Below are 25,073 nucleotides of genomic sequence, written 5' to 3'. Positions count from 1 at the left end.
CTTCCTACGACACACTTTATCACAAACGGAAATATTCTTTGAACTTTTTCGGTTCCGTTGAACTTCCTTCCCGACCTCATCACGACTTCACCTCCGAGAGATGAAAAGCCCCCAAAAAAATCCTTTGCTTGAACAATTAGAGTCTAAATATGATGATGTATCTCGGAAGCGAAGAGTCGTTGAATGGAAGCTCTTGATCCATCTGACATAAAGGAGGGCGACCTTGAGTCAGGACTCTGGATCTGCAGGGAACACGGTTCATTCTCCGAGCAAAAGAGCCTCTTGTTGCCGAGGGACTGAAGAGCCACGTTTGTGCTGAAAGACAGTGGAATGTTAATGGAACCGCGGTTTGATTCAGAGCTCTGACCTCAGATTTCAGTTTGTCAGGGCTGAGCGGCATCTCTTGTCCACGTCGTCTCCTCCGTATTCCAAGAACGACGGCCTCCAAATTGATTATTTTCCTTCGGATAAAGACCATTGTGTGTGTCTTTGCTATGAAGGTTTTTAAGCGAGAGTAATCAAATAAAGTTGGATCGGAGGATTATATAAAGCTGCTTTATGCGTTTTTCGTACAAACATGTTTTCAAGTCAAAGTCGGCGCCCGGAGTTAATAACCGTTTGTTTCTTGGTGTGTTTCCTCAGGAGATGGCGAAGGTGTTGAATCACCCGCGAGTCTACGCCTTCCTCCACGTGCCCGTGCAGTCGGCCTCCGACAGCGTGCTGATGGACATGAAGAGAGAGTACTGCGTCGACGACTTCAGACAAGTGGTCGACTTCCTCAAAGAAAGGTAGGTCCGATCACGACGGTTACCGATACCCTTTACAAACGACTGAGCCGACAGGCTGTGGGCGGAATTACGTCATTGCGTCATCATGGGGTTGGATTAACAGCGCACGTCACATCATGGCGGACGACTATGGAGTAAGATTACTGCCACCGTTTAGAGCGAGTGTGTCTTGGTTGTTGTACACTCAAAAACCTTTTGTTTTTGCGAAAAGACATGCTGCCCGCTCAATCAGTCATACACGCGCGCTCTAGCCGTCATACACGCGCTCAACTTCACTGCTGCTCGCTTAACACTTGTCTGCTCACAACACCAGTCTCACGCGCTGCTGCTTGAAGCCTTTTAAGCCTTAATAAAGTTTGACTTTATCTGACTGTTTTGTTGACATTCCCTTTAGCACAGCTTTATCTAGTGGATGCATAACACAACCCCTGTCAAACGTTTGACTGTATCTTTTATTCTATGCGCCTTATAATCTGTTGCAAACTATTTATGAAAACACTTCTAAAATAGGCCATCCATTTTTAACCAGACTTGTTCCAGATGCAACACTAATAGACTCAGGGACTCATTCATTCCTCGTGCTATTAGATTGTTTAGTTCTGAGTTTGGGGGCAGAAGTGAAAGTATGACGTTATTGTTTTTTAATCTTTGTATCTTTTTTCTTCATACTTTGTATGAAAATGGAATTTCCCAACGGAGATCTCCAGAAGGATTAACAGTCAATCTAACTGACCAACTAACTAAATAATCTTGCTAATGCCGTAATAGTCCATTTTTTCGTTTGTTGTGAACTTACTTTTGGTCTTTCTGCACCCAGCCTCAAGTGGACACTTGATGAACTGCGGCTTTTCTTGTACAACTTCTCGAAAGAACAATGAGTATGTAGTCGACAATCGACTCGTAAGATTTTTTAATTTCAAAACTTCTGTCTCTGGTCAACGCCTCTAAAGTTTTGTCAGTCTTAAGTCGCCGATGCTAATCCATCATTCAATTCACCGGCAATTAACGGTCTTTGAATTTGAAACAACCGACGCCGTGAAATCAAATTTCCTCCGGAAAGAAAATGTTTTCTTGTGATGGTGATATTTCTCGGCTCCACGGGCTGAACCGACGCTGCTGTAAGATCCATTCCAATCCATTTTCCTCCCAAACATACACAAAAAAACACACAGATGCTAACGATAAACACGTGGATTAGAACCTCCGCCCGCCTCCTCCTCCACCGACACGACTAACCCCTCCACATAATGCATGGATTTGACCTCTGGCTCAGCTCGGAAAGAGATAAGACATGATGCAAACTTAATCTGTGGCTGCTATGAAAGATAATCTGTCATGGAATTTGACTGTGATTAATTACGGCGGCGCACATCAGGGGCGGTGAATAAATATTGATTTCATACCACGATAATACACTATAAAGGGATTGCCACGAAAACAAATTTGGGTCAGATTTCGAGCTGGGAAAATCTCCGGGGATTACCGGGAGATTTAGGCGGAAGATGCACCGTATAGGCAGCGGTGTATGTAAAGATGTCGGTAAGCTCTTTTTGAGGTTTTTTTTTTTCTCAAATGGCAAATGATGTATGGTGTTTTTGATTGATTATGTTTGGAGGATTTATGTAAATACTTCACGTGGGAGATTGTTATGCATCCGAGATTGTCTGCCGTCATCTTTTCGTGGTAGATTAGTCTTTTCGTATGCATTAGCGCTCGACCCTCCCGGAGCAGACGGGCTTCCGATCGATGCATTTCTTCAAGTGGGTCGAACCGTCGAGCTGGAGAATCACAGAGTCAAATGTAAAAAAAATAAATGTTTTCTCTTATTCAGGTCATTCTGCAGCTATAGAGCCGCTCTTGTATATGAATCTCTCGGAGGAACTTTATGGATTCGTTAACTCTTTAGGCGAGAAAAGTTTCCGTCTGTGAGGACGAGCGGATTCGATCGCACTTGACCTCGGATATTGTTTTTTTTTATTGTGTGGAGGCTGAAAAACCATAGATATTTACACATACTATACTGTGGAAGTACCTTCCTACTACTCGACTACAAGAATCTCATCTTTACTACTTAAACGGTCGGTTTAAAGTATATTTATAAACCTTCTAGTCTTCTTTGAACAAAGCTTTACAAGTACCAAACACAACTGTGAAAACTATCCTTACTTTGTATCTAATAAGTTTAAATTTACTAGGGGTCCCCCACCCCCTTATATACCCTCTTCAATTAACCAAAGGTGCTGAAATTCTTAAAAAATCTTCTTTACTCGGTGTGTATTACTGTATATATGATTTTAATTTTCATGGGGGTCTTTTGCCCCCGTGGACCACCTTTCCATTGACCTGATTCAAGTTCCTTTCCCACTCGACCCTTCATTGAGAGGTCAGAGGTCTACAAACTAACTTTCAAGCAATTTCTAATTTGACATATCTGGATTTTTCATGGGGGTCTTGTGTTTCTTCCCCCCTTTCTGCTCGGCTGTTTGAGTTGCCCCCCGCACTCCTTAAACCATCACTGTTAAGTCAATATTCTGAATGCTATTTTTAAGCAATTTGGAACTTTCAGATGGGGGTCTTCTGCCCCCCCTTTGTGCCCCCTTTGCAATTATTAAATCTCCTAAAATAATGTAACTCTCCCTGAAGTATGTAAAAAATGTAGTTTAGATCTAGTCACATTTGGACATGTTTTCATTTTCATGGGGTCTTTTGCCCCCCTTACCCTCTGCCGGATCAAGTGGCCCTTCCCCTAAAACCTTCACAGAGACGACACTAGTCCGCATCTTAATTTGAAATTATTTCCTACATGGAAATTATACGTATTTTAATATTCATAGGGGCCTTCTGCCTCCCTGGCGCCCCCTTCCCTGGACCTGATCAAGTTTCTCCTCCCACCTAAAACAGTCAATGATATGTTAGTAGTCTTTGCTAATTTCCTCTCCTTTCTCTTATAAATTATCAGGGGGTCTTCCGCCCCCCTATCGTGCCATGCTACAATTAAGGTGCTGAAATGAAGTAAATCTTTCTAATTTTACATGTCAAACATTTACCTTAGATCTCATCACAATTGGACATCTTTTCATGGGGGTCTTCTGCCCCCATGCATCCCAAGTAACACCCCCACTCGAAAACCTTCACCAAGAGGACAAAAGTGTACATTTTCAAGCATTTTACCTTCATCAAAATTGGATGCATTTTAAATTTGTATTGGGTTATTGTGCCCCCTTGTGCCCCCCTATCTTTGATCTGACTGAGGTGCCCCTCACCCCCTAAAACAGTCAAGCTTATCCAGGAGTATACATGTTAAATCTCACGCATTTTATCTTCATCAAATTAGACATATTTTAATTTGTATTATGGGCTGCGCCCCCCTTCCCTTGTTCTGACTGAGATGCACCCCTCCCCCTAAAACAAATTTTCACGCATTTTATCTTCATCAAAATTGGATGCATTTAAACTTTTATTGGGTTATTGTGCCCCCCTATCTTTGGTCTGACTGAGGTCCCCCAACCCTAAAACAGTCAAGCTTATAACGTAGTCTATATATTAAATCTCACGCATTTATTTATCTTCCTAATGGGGGGCTGCCCCCCCGCACCCCCCCTTCCCTTGTTCTGACTGAGGTGCACCCCTCCCCCTAAAACAAATTTTAAGCATTTTCTCTACCTCAAATTGGTCGTATTTTAATTGTTATTCGGGTCTTCTGCCCCCATTGCGCCCCCCTTATCCTTGATCTGAGTAAGGTACCCCCCGCACCCTAAAACCATCAATCTTACCTCAGTAGTCTACATGTTAATTTTAAAGCATATTCCCTCATCAAATTAGACATATTTGAATTTGTCTCGGGGTCTTCTGCCCGCCCTTGCGCCCCCCTTTACCCTTGATCTGATCCATTTTGCCAAACAGTGAAGATTTTCTGAGCTGAAAAAGTTTAAGTCAAGTTACTTTTGTTGTGTATTTCTTGGCTCCAGTTTTGCGGCGACGCTTGTTTTTCGTGCCTCCGTCTGTCAACTCGGGTCCGTCTGCGACGCTCGTGACGATGACGGCTTCGTTCACCTCCTGCTTCCTTCGGTTTCAAATGTGTTTTGACACTTCTATCGGGTCTGTGGTTCGAGTCCACTGGGCTAAGATGCTATCTGCGCGCCGCCATCGAAGAAGAAGTCGTTGTTCGTCCACCTGTTGGTTTTCGTCTTCCCTAGAAAACTCGTTTTAGTGAAAACGATCCGCCCGACGTTCCTCACACGCCGTTACAAACCTTTTTTTTTTTTTTGTCGGCCTCTGGAGACACAAGCGTCTGAACTCTTGGTGTCACGACACCCGATCCTGTTTGCTCGCCCGCCCCCCCCTTCTTGGTCGGACTCCTTCTGGGTGTTTGTTTGTGGTCAATCACTCTCCGGGTCCTGAGACTCAAGCACTCGACGCTCGTGTGAACCCGACACCAGATCAGGTCCAGAGCTCGGACACGTTTCTGGCGGCGGCGGTAATTACCCCTCGGGCTGCAGTTCAAGCCCGGGTGAGACGAGCCAGAGACGCCTCCGGGGCCAAAACACACAGAGAGTGTGTTTGACTTGGTGAGCCGAGCGACAGGGGTTTGTTCGGGACGAGGGTCCGGACACGAGGCGCTTGATTCGATGCATCCATCAGTGGTTCTGTTGAGTGACCGGGTTCAGTCCAATCAGGAGATCATTCGTTTAATTCTAGTTGTATCCGACAGAACCATTAGTACCTTCTGTGTTTATAATGATTAATAATAAGTTTTATTTTATTAAGGATCTACTGGATACAAAGATACAAACTAATTTCCACTTGATCGACTTTTCATTTGTCATTATTTGTCAAATAGTTATATATTTAGAAAATAAATGTTTGAAAAGCCATTAAAAAAAACTATCCTCCTTATATTTAGATGTTTTTTTTGGGGGGGGGGGTTCGCTCAAATTTGTTTTTAAAGATCTATATTTTTGTCCATTTTTAAAAGATATATATATATTATTTTTCAAATACATTGTATACCACTTTGACTACATATAATATTATATTTTCTCTGTAAAAAGTTATTTTCCATTTTATTTTATTTTTTCCTCCATTAATAATGTATTAATAATAATGATTTATTATTATTATTATTATTTGTATCTAACTTTATCTAGGTTTATATATTTTACTGTCTTTATGTGTTTTTTCTCTCACATTTCATATACCACTCTTAAATCCAACCATTTTTTTTTACCTCATTTAGATTTTTGAATTTTTATTTACACCATCTTCAAGTACAGTTTTAACAATAAAGGTAAATATATATATTTTTACCCCTTAAAAAAGTCTACTGTGCTTCTTATATCATCATTTTTGTTATTATTATGATTAGAATTTTGCATTTTCAGTTACGTGCACAGTTTTTTAAATATACTATGAATATAATATTAAAATGTAATTTGGTTCTACATAGTATTGAAATATATTTCTATTGATCTCATAGAAAGTTTTATTTATTTTTGGCTTCACTGTATATTTGGTGTTTTTTTTCCTTATGCGTATCATATATATATTTGTTTATTGATTTATATTTCCAAGTAGTGTAGTTTAGTGTAGAAGCATCTTTTATTTACATTTTTTCAGTTTTCCTTCTGTTAATGGTGAAAAAATATATATATTTATGTGGAGATGGACAAGCATGAACGTTAAATATTTTATATACTGTATTCCCTGACACTCGCAAATACTTTCACCCTTTAAGAACTGCAGTTTTTTTTACAGAGATGATTCTCTGTTTACAGACCACTGTGAAGTAAAGTCTGATTCACTCTGAGTCATGTGACCTTTATTGAGGAAATGATTTCTTGTGAAATTGAATCAACTCTTAAATGTTGTTTTAACTTTAACTCCCGTCGTCGCTCTCGCAGTAAACAAGCCTCACACTCTCGTGTTTAAGTGATGTATTGTCTGGCGAGCGTATTTGAGAAGTCGTAAAAGTGCTCTTGGTACAAACCTGTAGAAGTGGGCGGAGCTATGTCTCTGTGTGTGTGTGTGTGGGGGGGGGGGGGCTCACAGGTGAGCGCTAATATCTGTTCCCACAATTAGCCCTTTGTTCGCGGCCAGGATCCGGCGAAGACGAGACGCCGTGGACGGCGGCGCAGGTATGTGTGAGGTCAGAGCTTATCTGAGCGACACACACACATCAGGACGACACACACACACATCAGGACGACACACACGCATCAGGAGACACAAGTATTTTCCTTCACGAACGACTTAATGCCAGCGAGCCGGCCGGGGTCACGGGGGTCACGGGGGGGCGCGAGGCTTCTGGCCCGTCTTATCAGGAACAACATGCAGAGACGTCAGACCTCCCTCCTCGACGGGTCTGAGAGATTCTCTCTCTTCATAAACTTGAGAGGAAAACCCACGGAGGTATTTTCACAGACACTGAGGAGGAGTTTTTGTTTACTGCGGGAAACTGCTTCGGCTGTTGAACGAAAACACTCTTTAAACTCTTGAAAGTGAGTTAAAGACATGTCTTGGGAAGTTACTGCACATTTTAACATATAATACATTGTTTTATGTTGCTTTTTTAACAAGTATAATTCAGCTTTTACCCATATTTTGGAGAACAAGGGACACCGGATTACCATCTGGATCCACAAATGATTTGAAGATCCCTCCTTTTCTCGCACCAACTGATGACGGTATTAAAAAAAAAATGTATACTGCTATATATCGCAATAAAACCCCAGAGTTTGGCTTTCCAATCATCATTTTTATATATTTTCTCTGTAGATCTTTTATGGTTTATAATTCAACAAAAGAATTAACAAAAATAATTCATTTTTTTATCGACAATTTACATTAAAAGGTTCACTCTGTTCATTTATATGTTGCAATTAAACCCACATTAGCGAAGGTAAAGTTACAATGAAATCCCATGAGATCCTGGCGATGACTGAGGATGAGAGGATACAGTGACACCAGGCGGGGTAGGTAGATGGATCTCCTTCGGGAAATTGGGTTTCCAGTTCAAAGCAGACGATTATAAAAACAAGAACAAAGTGCTAATAAAAGAACAAAGTTCAAGGGATGACAAAGTGCAAATATAAAGAACATGGATCACATTATTCAAAGAAAATGATACAAAGATTAACTTAATTTAGAATTAAACAATCTAATCGCACCAGGAATCAATGAGTCCCTGAGTCTGTTAGTGTTGCATCATGGGAGGATCATTCGTTTACGATGTATACAATGTTTACCATGGACATAAAATTCCATTATTTAATCCAAATTTCAGTTTAGGAACCAACTGGTCTCACAAAGAGTCAATAAAGTAAAATCAATAAACATTAAATGTTTGTATTGTTAACTTTTTTCTCTTCTAAAGTGGAAAACAAAAGGCTCATCAAAGGAGCCGACCTTTGACCCATACATTCACTCTTATTAACCTTTCCCGGGATCTGCTTTTCCTCCGACACGTGGAGGATTTCAAGGTATCTTTAACGCAAATTCAAAGAACTGTCGAGATTAAACGTAAATCATCTAATCCATCGAAATCCCTGGATTGAATAAATAATTTTGAGATAAACGAGCGAGAGTCTGTCAACAGTTGAGCTCAAAACTTTGGTCTCTACACAAGTACAAATCTTGGAATTCTGGGATAGCATCGAAGTAGAACCAGAGCTCAGAACTGTGACGGAAGATCTTCTTCCGTCTCCATCTTTCTTCAGAAAAACCATCTTTCTTCTCGTTTAACGTACTCGCTTCCGTGCGTGTTTTCCCTCCGTAAACACGATGTATAATTCATCGTCTCTGTGTATAATTAATGACGTTTAGTCTTAACTGCTGCTTTGAATTGACGCATTAATAAAATCAATATTTTATATCACTAATAACACTTTTATTTCCCCTTTTTTTTTCCCCTCCTCCTCCCGCACATCATTTATTCAGCGAGTGAAGCTCATAAAGACTTTTCTAATAAGTCGTCTCTGGAAAACGTGGCGGAATTGTTTTCATCCGTGAATAATTCCAAACAATCACCACGACCATTATTCCATTAAAACGCTTAATTTGTCCTCGGACCCGATTCCCTCCCTCCTTTCTCTCATCCCTCCATCAATTAAAAGCACATAATGAAGTGGAGTCGCAGGAGAGGAAATCCTGTTAGCCGTGGATAAATCTGTGGGAGACGCGAGCGGACGTGTCCCGGGGATTCCCCCTAAAGTCGTGGTTATCGGTCGGTTGAAGACGGGGTTTGAACCTCAGGAGATGAGACTGAGCTTCTGTGGGTTCATGAGAAGCTTTTTTCTTTTTTTTTTTAAAAGTTGTTCTCAGCAAAGGTCAAGAGGTCAGCGATATGCTAGAACCTCCAGATTGACCCTCACCGTGACTTTTGACCTTCGTCACCTTTTAAAATCCAACCTCTGAATCCAAGAACATCTTGTTTCGAAACTTGTTCTTTGAAACTCCATCAGTATGTTCGAGGTTCACCCTCACATAGTTTTACCTTCGAAAAATATACTTTTAATCTGTGAAAACTCCTTAAATCGGACGTTTGTTGGATGAATCCTGAAGCCGAGTGAGCTGGAGTTCATCTGTAGGTGTGAGTCCGTGTGTGAAGGGTTGTGTGTTTGTTTCTGCTGCAGGGGTTTCCGTCACCTCTGACCCCAGAATAGCTGAGATAAGATCAAACCCCTTGAAAGTAAATGATTAATTTATAATCAGAGATGACACCATGAATCCAATGGATTATAAAATATAAATAAACATCTTTAACTTTAGATTTTCTTTAATCAAGAGCATATTTTTAGGGGGAATGTTTAGTTTGAAAATGCATTTAATTACTTTTTATCTTTAGCTTCAATTATATTAATGTAGGTTTACACACCTTTTAAAAAATATATTTGTCATTAAAAATATATATATATTTTATATTAAATCCATTTAAGAATTTAAGATGAGGGTTTCAAATTTTGAAATGAAAAATAGGAACTTTTTTTTTTTAATCCTTTCATTTTGTATCACCCATTTTTAGATTAAAAGATAAAAAATACTAGAGCAGGAATTTAGAATTTTGAGCATTCATGGACAAAATGTAACATATTTCCAATGTTATTTTCATTATTTTAAATGAAAATGGAATTTCATTCTTTAAATATTGATGTAAAAATTATTTAAAAAGGAATTCAGTATTTCATTAAACAAAAGGTTATATTTTTTAAATATTTTTTTATAAATATTGTTAACATTTTTTAAATATTATTATTTATTTTCTTCACCTCTTTTTTTTTTTTAAATTAAAATGTAAAAATGACCATGACCGTTTTTAATTATTATTATTTTTATTTTTATTTTTATCTCCTTTTTTAGATTCAAATATAAAAATGAATGAAAAAGGAATTTAGAATTTCATTATTTGGAAATAACCTAACATTTTTTAAACATTATTTACATTTTTCCACCTTTTTTTTTTTTTTTTTTAGATTTCATATAAAATAAATCAGAACTTTATTTGTCATGCACAAAATGTAAATTCCCCTTTTATTCTAAACTTCCAAAGTTTAAAAAACAAAACAAGAATTTTCTTTTATTACCTTTTTATGTATTTTTGTTTGTCAACGTCTGTGTAAGAATGTTGTCTTGATGTTTGTGTTCAACCTTGAATGAAGACACTTTGAACACACGTCGGTTCATTTCTTAGAAGTTTATTTTGTGAATAAATTTGATTTATTAACGAGGCAATAACTTGTTGAATCTCTGTGTGAACACGTGTATTTAAACATGTATGTGACGCTTCATATAAGGAAAAAAAAGGACATTAATGCCATCATGTCTTCATTAAAGGAGTTGAAACATAGCTCTAGACTCCGGGTGGTCTCGACACGAGGGGCATCAGATCTTATCTTCGTCCGCACCTGGTGATTCACCGAGTTAATATTTCCACTTTAAACATCTATTAAATCATCTTCTCTGCGCGAGATGTCATCGCTCGTCCTCGGATCCTGTTGATAAAAGTTCTGCCGGAGTCGTGTCTCGTTTCCGTGCAAACAGAAAAGTCTCGGCGGCGTCTGCGAGGCTTAGTCACGGAGATGAGTGACAGGCTAGGATCGAACCTCCGCCGGGTTACTGCAGGACACATGTGCGGGAGCGTGACCTGTGTGTGTGTGTGTGAGTGTGTGTGTGTGTGTGTGTGTGTGTTGGCACCGACGCTCCATCTGCAGCCGAAGACTTGTTTGGTTTGCTCACTTAAAGGTCTAAGGTATCGGCTAATGTTTGGACAGAATGGCAGGGCGGGGGGGCAGCTGCTCCCCCGAGGGCACCGGGAGAAAAACAACAAAAGGAGCGATAAGAGGAGAAAAGAGAGAAAAGAGAGGGAGAACAGGTGAAGGGCGGGAAGAGGAGACGCCGAAGCGCGACTTCAACCCCCGCCCTCCGGCGAAAGTTGATGATTCAGCAGCTTTTGATTTGTTTTTTAACCTTTGAATCGACATCAAGTACATGAAGAATTAGAACTTGTTTAGAACTTTTAAACTCTTTCTATAAAACAACTCCTTGATTTAATCCATTTTATGTATTGATTTAAGACTTTTCTTTCAAGTCTTTCAACCTTTCATGAAGGGGGAAAAAAGGACACATGATTTAACAACTTTTTAATATATATGTTTTTACCCTTGTTTTTATTTTAAATATATTAGATTTGATTTAGTCATTTTAAACAGGACTATTTCAAATTTGAAAAGAATCAGGAAAATTGGTTGCATTGGTCAAAGAGAAAACTTTATTGTTTTTATTTTTGTTTTTGTCTTGTTTAATTAAAGAAAATTCAATTAAAGGAAGAGTAAGGTCCATGCTAACTGTTTATGCTAACAATCCATGATAACGGTGTAGGTACAATTTCGGTCCCCCCTACAATATCGGTCCCCCCACTTCCTACGTGATGACGTCACACGCGTCATATGCGAACGTCTCTTTAAAATATTTTTTATGGGTTAAAATAACGTCAACAGAAGGTTTACATGATACTTTTAACCACACATAAAACATTTATATTGACAAAAAGACGATGTTCGTCAACATAATCACTTTCCGTTCTTTCATTTCCTGGTCTGACGACACACGTGACTTTGAGACCAATGGAAGGGTCCGCGCTACATGTGACGAAGCCGCTGATTGGCTGAAGCTGTTTTACTAATAATAAAGCACAACTGTACAATTAAATAAAAATCATTAGAGTTCCGAAATAATTCGCTTTTCAAAAAAAGAAAAGTTAGAATATTCCCCTTTCAATAACTTGTCTGTAGTTCGGATCATAAACACCTCAGTAATTATTTAGGTTTAGATTTTTTTTAAATCAATTAAATCAATTATTAAATGTACATATGCCCACTTTATTGAACGAGTCATTTTTTTAAATTGTCATATTTGTATAATGTATGCACTACAAAAAAAAATCGTGTTTTTTTAACACTACTGGCAAAAAAACATTTTCTAATTTTCACACTATTGAGATTTGTTCTCTTCATAATACTGTTGGAATATAATATATATATATATATATATATATATATATATATATATATATATATATTCACATATACATTATATCTGAATATAAATTGTACCTACACCGGCCCATACTAAATGTCAATGCTAACTGTTCATGCTAACTGTCCATGCTAACTGTTTATGCTAACAATCCATGATAACGGCCCATACTAAATGTCAATGCTAACTGTTCATGCTAAATGTCAATGCTAACTGTTCATGCTAACTGTCAATGCTTACTGTTCATGCTAACTGTTCATGCTAACAACCCATGATAACGGCCCATGCTAACTGTCCATCTGTATTAGGGAACGTTGAGTTCTTCAAGGATGATGATGTTTGCTGATGATGCAGTGATTTCTAGTTATGATGGAGTGACTACGGAGAATGTTTAACGCTGGGTTTTTATTCATTTTATTGGTCTTGTTTTACACTTCATGTTATTTTGGTATCATTATTATTTCGCAGCTTTTTCTAATTGAATTATAAATATTTATATATATATATATTTAAAAAGGTTGGTCATGACACTATTTTATTACTCACTTAATTCACTTTTCTTTTTTGTTTTCTTTGGAATTTAATTGTTTTCCTCTTGTTTTTTTAAAAAAACAATGAAATTATTTGAAAATAAAATAGAAAACTTAGAGGGCCTTGGTCATGGACAAAATTTGATATTATTTCTATTATTTTTTCCACTTTTCGTTTTAAATGAAATTATAAAAAAAATAACATCAGGGGTTTGAAAACACAATTGAATTGTCTGTAGACAGAACTTATTTTTTTTTAATTACAAAGAAATAAATGAAAAACGATTTTGTACAAACTATATAATTTGTTTTGGACAAAACAAGAATTTCTCAAAAGTTAAAAAAGCGACAATAGAATTTCCTTTAATTAAATATATGTCTTTACATTTTTGTTTTTTTTGTTGTGAGAGAATGTTACTTAATTAATTAATTGAAATATCTTAACTATTAATATTTGTAGATTTCTATGAAGAAAAAAAACATTTAAAAAGTATTATTAAAATAAATACAAATTTAAATCATAATAAGAAAAAGAAAAGCTTCTTCTGAGAATCTCATTCAGTAATTATCTGTAATTATCGAAGCCTTTTTAATACTGTCTTTAGATTACTTATCTTAAAAACATCTGTATTTATAGCTGTATTGAAGCGACGCCGTGTCTACGCTCGACTGTAAACACGCACATGATTGATCGCAAACTTTTGGACGCACACGAGAAGAAAGTGATGAGTCGAGAGTGTTTGTTCATCGCCGTTCAAAACAAGCCCGTGACTCACAGGTCACATGACGCGAGGCAGAGACGAGAGGCAGGTAAGACCGTGAGTCAGACGGTGAGTCATGACGGGAGCTTGTCACCTGTCCAGGTTTCTGTCAGAGGACGAAACCTCACACCTGTATTCATGAACACACACTTGAAGAGGCGCTCGAGCGTGTGTGTGTGTGTGTGTGCGTGCGAGGCGGGAACTAAGGTGTAATCACAGGAAGTGTCAACACAACAGGGCCGCCGAGGGCCGTTAGTCAGCGCTGGTTTCTCGCCTCCGTGTCGCTGCAGACTCTGGGTTTCATCTTGTTGTGAAGTTAACGACTCGACTTCCTGCCGTGGAACCGGTCGCTCGTAAACACGCTCGGCGCTGACGTCGCTTGTTGTCGACCGCGAGACCAGAAGATCAGGGTTGCATGTAAAAAAGTTTGTTTGTTTTTTCACACGTACTGTAGAGACGGGTCTTCAGTTTTCAACGTGGTTTGCAGTTACACTTTTCTAACACTAGGGGAGCCAGAGACAAATCAATTCAATCCAGTGTTACCTTAAACTTCACTCATTTTCTACTCTTATGTCGACTAAGAGTTTGGAGTAATCTGTTCTTTTTTAGAGTTATAGACAAAAATGTTTGTTCATTTTATAGTAGCGACTGGATCTCAGTTGTCTTTGTCTTCGTCCAAAAAAGACACTTCAAATACCTCCACGGGGAGTTGAAACTCATTACCAGTGTCGCAAGATTAACGCTGATAACCTTAGATCTTCCTCTTAAAACCTTCTTTAAATATAGATTTATTTAATATTTTTCGGAATAATTTCTAATTTCCAGGTTTCAATACCAGAGGGACGTTACTGACGAGCAGTATTTTGAGGTATCTGTATGTTTTTAAGCGTCTTTTTGGACGAAGAATAAGACAACTGAGCTCCAGTCGCTACATTAAAATTAACATTTTTGTCTATAATTTTAAAGAAGTACAGATTACTCTGAAAATACTCCCAACCCTGTCACTTTAACTACTAACTACTCCCAAACTATCACTTTAATTTGAGAGTCCAGTTAAAAAAACAGAAATTTAGCAACTGCTAACACTTGGCGTGTTGCAAGTTCAAAACATGTATTTTATTGTTTTCATTACACACACACTGTAAAAACAAAAACAAAACATGAGTTAACTGTCAATGCTAACTGTCTATGCTAGCAATCCATGGCAACAGTCCACGCTTACTTTCCATGCTAGCTGTCAATGCTAACTGTTTATGCTAATAATCCATGGCAACCGTCCACGCTAATTGTCCATGCTAACTGTTTATGATAATAATTAATGCCAACGGTCCATGCTAACTGTCCATGCTAACAATCCATGCCAACTGTCCATGATGTTTGTTGATGATATAGTGATTTCTAGTGAGAAAACCAGCTGGTGTGGCAACTCTTGATGGGAAATCCAGGAAGAGAAAGTTGACTTTGGAAAATTAAAAGAAGCCTTTAGATCCAATATCATGAATAGAAAAGACAACATGGTCCTTTTTAAACGTCTTAATGTGTGATTAAAGCTGCAGGAATTCATGATTGAAGTTGATTATTTCCCTGAAAAGTCACCGAAGATAACATCTTGATTCTCAAATGAGTTTTTCCCGCATTCGATTATTCGTGTCTGGACACGATGGTAATCTCTCTCCCATCGTTTACTCCGAGTGTGTTGATGAGAAGGTGTTTGACTCGTGTGAGGCTCTCATCACGTCCATCGATCCACGTCCGGACCGATCCTGAGTCCGATCTCTACGAAAACACGTCATGAATCCGTGTTTAAATATCACTTAAGCGTCACCGTCTGACTCACGGGTCCGAACACTCGCTGGATAAAGAAGGATTTACGAGTGTGTGTTTTTTTTAACGTCACCGGAGGCGAGTGTGTTGCTTCCGGCGCAGTAGCTTTATCTGCGGCGACCTCATAAATTGGCGAGTGTGTGTGAAATAAAGTGTGTGTGTGTTGAGCGAGTGTATACGTCGGTGGTATCTTCGTGCTCTTATTACTCCTCCCACTGACTAATGAAATGTGTGTGTGCTCCGATAGCCGCGGGTAATGAAGTGTGTGCGCCTCGGATTGAACCGAAGGTTCTGCTCGGCCGTGTTCGGGCCGTTTCATTAAATGATAAAGTTTACTGATGACTCCGGCGGGATCATTAGTTACCCGGCTCTCCATTCATTCCTGCGCTGCCACGTTGATCTTTACAAATGACCCGCCGCGCTCAGAGACACAGGGACGTTTTGCACGGGAGGTGTTTGAAAAACAAATGACTGTGGATTTATCTAGAGGACCTTTTTTTTTTTGCATCGTAAACACGGAGAGAAAACACATCGACTACGTCGGGAAAATAATTAGAAATCCCCCCCGACTTATGCGAACGCCGAGGTCGTCGAATTAGATTCAAGGTGTAACGAGTTATGGTCGATTTGTGTCGTCGTAGTTACGCACCTTTAAGTTCTGAGGGGTATTTTTAATATAGTTTATATATGTTTCCCTCCAAAAATGATGAATATTAATACATTTAAAAATCTTTAGCTTCAATGAAAGTTTATCTCATTTTTTTTCTTTAGTTAATTTTACAAAAAATACAAATATTTTAATGCTAAACGTTTATGCTAACAATCCGAGCCAAGTGTCCATGCTAAGTGTCAATGTTAACTGTCCATGCTAACAATTCATGCTAACTGTCCATGCTAACAATCCATGCCAACTCTCCATTCTTACAATCCATGCTAAATGTCCATGCTAACTGTCCATGCTAACTGTAAATGTTAACTGTTTATGCTAACAATCCATGCCAACAGTCCATGCTAACTGTACAAGCTAACCGTCCATGCCAACTGTAAATGTTAACTGTTTATGCTAACAATCCATGCCAACTGTAAATGTTAACTGTTTATGCTAACGCAACAATTTATCTAGAGGACCTTTTTTTTTTGCATCGTTGCCACGGAGAGAAAACACATCGACTACGTCAGGAAAATAATTAGAAATCCCCCCCGACTTATGCGAACGCCGAGGTCGTCGAATTAGATTCAAGGTGTAACGAGTTATGGTCGATACGTGTCGTCGTAGTTACGCACCTTTAAGTTCTGAGGCGTATTTTTAATATAGTTTATATATTTTTCCCTCCAAAAATGATGAATATTAATACATTTGAAAATCTTTAGCTTCAATGAAAGTTTATCTCATTTTTTTTTCTTTAGTTAATTTTACAAAAAATACAAATATTTTAATGATAAACATTTATGCTAACAATCCGAGCCAAGTATCCATGCTAAGTATCCATGCTAAGTGTCAATGTTAACTGTCCATGCTAACAATTCATGCTAACTGTCCATGCTAACAATCCATGCCAACTGTCCATTCTTACAATCCATGCTAACTGTCCATGCTAACTGTAAATGTTAACTGTTTATGCTAACAATCCATGCTAACTGTAAATGTTAACTGTTTATGCTAACAATCCATGCCAACAGTCCATGCTAACTGTACAAGCTAACCGTCCATGCCAACTGTAAATGTTAACTGTTTATGCTAACAATCCATGCCAACTATCCATGCTAACAATCCATGCTAACTGTAAATGTTAACTGTTTATGCCAACAATCCATGCCAAAAGTCCTTGCTAACGCAACGATTTATCTAGAGGACCTTTTTTTTTTTGCATCGTAAACACGGAGAGAAAACACATCGACTACGCCGGGAAAATAATTAGAAATCCCCCCCGACTTATGCGAACGCCGAGGTCGTCGAGTTAGATTCAAGGTGTAACGAGTTATGGTCGATACGTGTCGTCGTAGTTACGCACCTTTAAGTTCTGAGGCGTATTTTTAATATAGTTTATATATGTTTCCCTCCAAAAACTATGAGTATTAATACATTTAAAAATCTTTATCTTCAACATATTTAGAAAGTTTTAAGCTAACTGTCCATGCTAACTGTAAATTTTAACTGTTTATGCCAACTGTCCATGCTAGCAATCAATGCTAACTGTAAATGTTAACGGTTTATGCTAACAATCAATGCCAACTGTCCATGCTAACAATATTTAACATATTTAAGTATTTATATATATATATTTAATGGTTATGCAGTACGATTAGAATGTAATATTAATTTCTAAATGTAATTGTTAATATTCGTTATGATTAAAAGAACATTTTATTTTGACACTTTTTTTTATTATATTTGACTGTGTATTATTTTCAAATAAAAGTAAATATATACATATATATTTTCTTAAATGTACTTTGATCTTTAAATCTATATATATTCGACAGATTATAAGTTTTTATTAATGAATACTTTTAAATATATTTAATGTCTACATACCTTGAATAAATACACAATAAATTGTGTTTTATTTTGATTTTTTTTTTTTGACCGTCCTAAACTGGAATTTAATCAATATTTACGCGGATTCATCGACACAAACGTCGACGATACAGAAGATACTTCTTATTTCTGCCACACATTACCATCTCAAAGAACACACACACACACACACACACACACACACACACACACACCCCTGTTGGTGGATGTGAACTAGAGGGACATTTTCCTCTGTACCGGCCCGATGGTGGTTTACAGGAACCACCCCTTCCTGAGGGTCTACAGATCTCAAACTAAGACAGAAATGTTCTAAAAATTCCAACAAAAATTCCCATCACTTCAGCATAGCTATACACACGCCAATTGCTGATACACACCCACCAGCTAGAAGGTGAATTAAGAGAACGTGTATTATGAGGACTCAGGCGACATTGTGGGTACCTTAAGCCCCGCCCACTTTTTTATGATAAAACACACCCACCAGTGAATTAGAGGGACCTTTGTTTTAATGATGTGAAATATTCACACAGAACCGTTAGTTCATCTGCAGGTCAAGATCAATTCATTCAGTCATGTTTCCATCATCAGTGATTGACAGGTGACTGTGAGCTCAGACCAGTTGATGATCAACACTGTCATCACAACAATAAAACATCTCATCTTAAACTAGTTCATGATTTGACCTTCGACCTGCTTGATGTTATTGTTGTTGTTATTATTGTTTATTGATCGTGTTAATCATCAACTGGTGTGACTCACAGTAACCTGTCAATCACTGACACTGATGGAGATAATGTTATAGACTTTATGGTTAATTCCATGGAAAAGAAGAATTCATTGTTTGATAATCAGTTTTAAATTGAAATACATCTTCTCTGTGTAGGAATAATGATACTGTATTGATTGAAGAATTGTTAAAGTTTTTATAGTTGTTGTTCTAAGAATTTGCAATTGTAAACATTTCCTTAGAACAATTCAATGTTATGTTTTTACTTTTGTGTTGTTTTACTACAAAAGAGCTCGTATACTTTTTCTTCTACAAAATATAATGAAAAATCTTGAATAATGCAGACTTTAAAGTAAAAGGTATTTTAACCTTGTTTTGTTTTTTTGTCGTAATGACAAAACGACTAAAGAGAAACACAACAAAGTGTTAAGAAAAGTTTAGATTTTATTTTTCTTACTGTTTCTGTATCAAACGATTTACACGACAATAACTTTGTAACTTTTAATGGTTTTCTCAACACGATGATGGAAACATTTTTAATGTTTATCAAGGCTACGATTGTTTTTTGGAATTGTAGGTTTTTAAAATAGTTTATAAATGGTTTATTGTTTTGGTTTTATAGAATAGTGTCAAGACACTTTGTTCAAAGTTAGTCATTCAAAATGAATGTCAATTTCTAAGATGTTTTAGTTTGTCTAACGTTCACATCAAGAAGTTTAAGGTTGTTGTTAAAAGCTAATGTTGCTGAAATGAAGATCAAACATCATCGCACTGATGAAGATGTGAAAACTTTGTAGAAAGTTTTGTAAACCATTATTTGTTCCCCATTGTGTTTGACTTTACGTGGTTCAAAAACAAACATGAACAACATAGTTGCTCATCCTAGATGATGAGAACAGAAACAATAGTGTGTGCTTTAGAGTGAACAACCTAAAGACTGGGTGGTTCAAGGAACCTTCTTCATCATGACCCCTGACCCTGGTGTGAAACTAGTGTGAGAACAACTATTTTATGAGATTTTTCCATCTTACTTCAGGAACAAGAATTGTTAGACAGTGTTTCATGATATTAGAAGTGTAACAGAGCTCCGTCATGTCAGAGGATGGAAGGAAGTAGTCATTAAAAAAACTCAACATCTCAAAACAGTCTTTGGATCCTATAACAGTGGAAGCTAAAGGTCTTTGGAGTCATCGAGCTCTCATTTTCACAAAAGCAGATTAGTAAAGAGTAATAGGGATAGAAATGTGTTGGATTTCCACCCCCTTAACTTATGGGTTTACGGCGCTTAAATATCAAAATCGATATCCGAATTAAATCATAGAAACAAAGGAGGAATAGTTTGGCGAACAGTGAATGGATATACGGTTGTGGAACCGATGAGTCGACTTCTATTTCAGCTGCGACTCAACCACCGTCTTTGGACAGCATTTGACATCGGAGTTTTTTTGTTGGTTTGTTTTTTAAAGGCGACTGCATAAGTGATTTTTCGCAAGACGTGAATTGGAGGATTCAGAAAGGGGAAGTTATGATTCAGAGTCTAATCCTACCCGTCAGTGAGGAACCACCGACTGCAACACACGGCACCGAACAGTCGATATAGACTCAATAACACTTTTATGTTTTTCACCTTAAAGACTCATGTCGCCTGATGCAATGGCTGCGATTATTAAAGAAATGGTCAGCCGGAACAAAAGGATCAGAAGGATAGCTTTGACCTGGACTTAATATATATACCCAAACATCATAGCTATGGTTTCTCTTACCAGCCAGACGACAAAAAGAAAAAAATATATGGCTTTTGCTATTCGGAGTATGAAGAACACAAAATGGCGACCCAAGCTAGCCGAAGGCTCATGAGTGGCAAAGTGAGTGTTCCGAAGTGCATAGTGGAACTTGACGAGTGCTCATCAAGCCTAACCCTAACCCTAACCCTAACACTAACCCTAACACTAACCCGTGTCGCAACGGAGGTACGTGTGTGAATGAAGAGAACGGATTTCACTGTCAATGTCCTGAGGGATTCAAACCACCGTACTGTTACTCCCAGATGGACTAGTGTGGCAGCAGCCCCTATGTTCATGGGTCATGCAGAGATGCAGGGTGGTGGCTAACTCCAAGGAGAGCTACGAGCTACGCTACTTCCAGGATGAAGAGGAAGAAGAAGAGGATTTCTGGATCCTTGAAGACAGCCACAGGGACGCTCTTAGGGACCCACCGACTGCAACACACGGCACCGAACAGTCGATATAGACTCAATAACACTTTTTTTTTTTTTCACCTTAAAGACTCATGTCGCCTGATGCAATGGCTGCGATTATTAAAGAAATGGTCAGCCGGAACAAAAGGATCAGAAGGATGGCTTTGACCTGGACTTAATATATATACCCAAACATCATAGCTATGGTTTCTCTTACCAGCCAGACAACAAAAAGAAAAAAATATGGCTTTTGCTATTCGGAGTATGAAGAACACAAAATGGCGACCCAAGCTAGCCAAAGGCTCATGAGTGGCAAAGTGAGTGTTCCCAAGTGCATAGTGGAACTTGACGAGTGCTCATCAAGCCTAACCCTAACCCTAACCCTAACCCTGACCCTAACCCTAACCCTAACCCTAACCCGTGTCGCAACGGAGGTACGTGTGTGGATGAAGAGAACGGATTTCACTGTCAATGTCAAAACACCGTACTGTTACTCCCAGATGGACTAGTGTGGCAGCGGCCCCTGTGTTCATGGGTCATGCAGAGATGCAGGGTGGTGGCTAACTCCAAGGAGAGCTACGAGCTACGCTACTTCCAGGATGAAGAGGAAGAAGAAGAGGATTTCTGGATCCTTGAAGACAGCCACAGGGACGCTCTTAGGGACCCACCAACTGCAACACACGGCACCGAACAGTCGATATAGACTCAATAACACTTTCTTTTTTTTTTCACCTTAAAGACTCATGTCGCCTGATGCAATGGCTGCGATTATTAAAGAAATGGTCAGCCGGAACAAAAGGATCAGAAGGATGGCTTTGACCTGGACTTTATATATCTACCCAAACATCATAGCTATGGTTTCTCTTACCAGCCAGACGACAAAAAGAAAAAAATATGGCTTTTGCTATTCGGAGTATGAAGAACACAAAATGGCGACCCAAGCTAGCCGAAGGCTCATGAGTGGCAAAGTGAGTGTTCCGAAGTGCATAGTGGAACTTGACGAGTGCTCATCAAGCCTAACCCTAACCCTAACCCTAACACTAACCCTAACCCTAACACTAACCCTAACCCTAACACTAACCCGTGTCGCAACGGAGGTACGTGTGTGAATGAAGAGAACGGATTTCACTGTCAATGTCCTGAGGGATTCAAACCACCGTACTGTTACTCCCAGATGGACTAGTGTGGCAGCAGCCCCTATGTTCATGGGTCATGCAGAGATGCAGGGTGGTGGCTAACTCCAAGGAGAGCTACGAGCTACGCTACTTCCAGGATGAAGAGGAAGAAGAAGAGGATTTCTGGATCCTTGAAGACAGCCACAGGGACGCTCTTAGGGACCCACCGACTGCAACACACGGCACCGAACAGTCGATATAGACTCAATAACACTTTTTTTTTTTTTCACCTTAAAGACTCATGTCGCCTGATGCAATGGCTGCGATTATTAAAGAAATGGTCAGCCGGAACAAAAGGATCAGAAGGATGGCTTTGACCTGGACTTAATATATATACCCAAACATCATAGCTATGGTTTCTCTTACCAGCCAGACAACAAAAAGAAAAAAATATGGCTTTTGCTATTCGGAGTATGAAGAACACAAAATGGCGACCCAAGCTAGCCAAAGGCTCATGAGTGGCAAAGTGAGTGTTCCCAAGTGCATAGTGGAACTTGACGAGTGCTCATCAAGCCTAACCCTAACCCTAACCCTAACCCTGACCCTAACCCTAACCCTAACCCTAACCCGTGTCGCAACGGAGGTACGTGTGTGGATGAAGAGAACGGATTTCACTGTCAATGTCAAAACACCGTACTGTTACTCCCAGATGGACTAGTGTGGCAGCGGCCCCTGTGTTCATGGGTCATGCAGAGATGCAGGGTGGTGGCTAACTCCAAGGAGAGCTACGAGCTACGCTACTTCCAGGATGAAGAGGAAGAAGAAGAGGATTTCTGGATCCTTGAAGACAGCCACAGGGACGCTCTTAGGGACCCACCAACTGCAACACACGGCACCGAACAGTCGATATAGACTCAATAACACTTTCTTTTTTTTTTCACCTTAAAGACTCATGTCGCCTGATGCAATGGCTGCGATTATTAAAGAAATGGTCAGCCGGAACAAAAGGATCAGAAGGATGGCTTTGACCTGGACTTTATATATCTACCCAAACATCATAGCTATGGTTTCTCTTACCAGCCAGACGACAAAAAGAAAAAAATATGGCTTTTGCTATTCGGAGTATGAAGAACACAAAATGGCGACCCAAGCTAGCCGAAGGCTCATGAGTGGCAAAGTGAGTGTTCCGAAGTGCATAGTGGAACTTGACGAGTGCTCATCAAGCCTAACCCTAACCCTAACCCTAACACTAACCCTAACCCTAACACTAACCCTAACCCTAACACTAACCCTAACCCTAACCCGTGTGTGGATGAAGAGAACGGATTTCACTGTCAATGTCCTGAGGGATTCAAACCACCATATTGTTACTCCCAGATGGACTAGTGTGGCAGCAGCCCCTGTGTTCATGGGTCATGCAGAGATGCAGGGTGGTGGCTAACTCCAAGGAGAGCTACGAGCTACGCTACTTCCAGATTAATCAGGATGAAGAGGAAGAAGAAGAGGATTTCTGGATCCTCGAAGACAGCCACAGGGACGCCTGGGTGCACACCCAAGGATTGAAAGAAGGAAAATGCTGGAAATCGGAGAACCCACATGGAGAGAAGTCCAGGACATTGTACAAAAAGCCAAGTCCGCATCTGCCCCAGGACCTAGCGCCATACCCTACAAGGTATACAAGAAATGCCCTAACCTCCTCCACAGGTTATAGAGGCTGATGAGGAGGATATGTTTGAAAGGCGTAATACCACTACTGGAGAACTCCTCAGAAATCAGCCATCGGACTACCAAGTGTCTAATGCAAAATATTCTTCCCATTCCTGGCAAGGACAATGACAGCGTTTATGGTGAAAAACAAGTACATCGATATGTCGATACAGAAGGGAGGCATAGCAGGCTTCTCCGGATGCTTGGAGCAGACTGGGATCTAATGTTGTGTCGTTCGAAAGAACAAATCTTTTGAGTGAACGTACTGAACCGAATCACTTCATTAAGTGATTCGTTCCTTTCTCAGTTCAGTTGAACTCACTCAGCCGCAATCGTGCCGGTGGTAGGGATTCTATGACTCGCTTAACTATTGAATGATTCTATGACTCGCATCCTCGGCATCAGCGAACGACGCAGCTACTCGTGGGGGAGGAGGGGGAGAGGGACTTCGCTACAGAACATTTAGTTTTTAAGGATTTCTTAATTTAATATTTGTTTTACTTAAACAAGGCCTTTTTAATTTATTGTTGATTGCATTTAAGTTTATCTCAAGATCTTCTCTATTTGCTGAATTTCTCACGAATGTCTACAGTATGTACTGGTCCTTGTCCGTGAACGCACCAGGCTTCCTTTTTTTTTTTTTGCATTGTCCCTCAAGTGCAGTGAATGTGAACATCGGGTCTGAATCATTAAACCTAGTAACGGATTGTTTGGCTGCGTTCAGGAAGTAGGAGAAATTGCAGTCAGGGCTCCATAAGCCCTGAGTTAGTGATTTGGTGAATGAACGAACTGAACGAATCTTTTGAACAAATCCTTTTAATGAACTGATTCTTGTGATTCAGTACAGTCAAAAGAACTGTCGATCCCATCACTACCGGGATCCACAGTGATTTGATCCGGGAGGCCAAGGAGAGCAAATGGAACCTACCAGTAATCTGGCTCGACTTGGACATTGCATATGGATCCCCGACAATATTGGTGCAATTATAGCCAGCTATTTTAGGGTATTCAAGTTACGGTTCCAGACTGACAAATACACAACCAGATGGCAGGACCTGGACAAGGGAATAGTGACAGGGTGCACCATCTCCCCAATCTTGTTTGTTATGGGAATGAACCTGCTAATAACAGCTGCAGGTAAGGAATCTAGAGGGCCAATGATGGAGTCTGGAGTCAGCCAACCTCCAATAAGAAGCTTTATGGATGACTTTACCATAACAACGGCAACCCACGTAGAAGCAAGATGGATCCTGAAGGCACTCGACGACATGGCATCGTGGGCTCGAATGAAATTCAAACCAAAAAAGTCGAGGAGCATGGTGATCAAGAATGGCAGAGTTAATTAAGGAGAACCCC

General features: G+C 39.3%; 1 protein-coding gene across 1 annotated transcript in view; it reads left to right on the top strand.

The window, feature by feature from the left end:
* cdkal1 (CDK5 regulatory subunit associated protein 1-like 1) overlaps positions 1-25,073 on the top strand; it is a 289,248-nt gene that overhangs the window by 158,120 nt on the left and 106,055 nt on the right. The window contains exon 10 of the mRNA XM_087779017.1: positions 643-788. Within this exon, the coding sequence (XP_087635143.1) occupies positions 643-788 (146 nt within the window). The remainder of the gene's footprint in view (positions 1-642; positions 789-25,073) is intronic.

The sequence above is a fragment of the Callionymus lyra genome, chromosome 17 (genome assembly GCF_982586985.1).
Source record: "Callionymus lyra chromosome 17, fCalLyr1.hap1.1, whole genome shotgun sequence".
Lineage (NCBI taxonomy): Eukaryota > Metazoa > Chordata > Actinopteri > Syngnathiformes > Callionymidae > Callionymus > Callionymus lyra.
The sequence above is the reverse complement of the archived record's forward strand: the minus strand, read 5'-3'. Positions and strand labels throughout refer to the sequence as shown.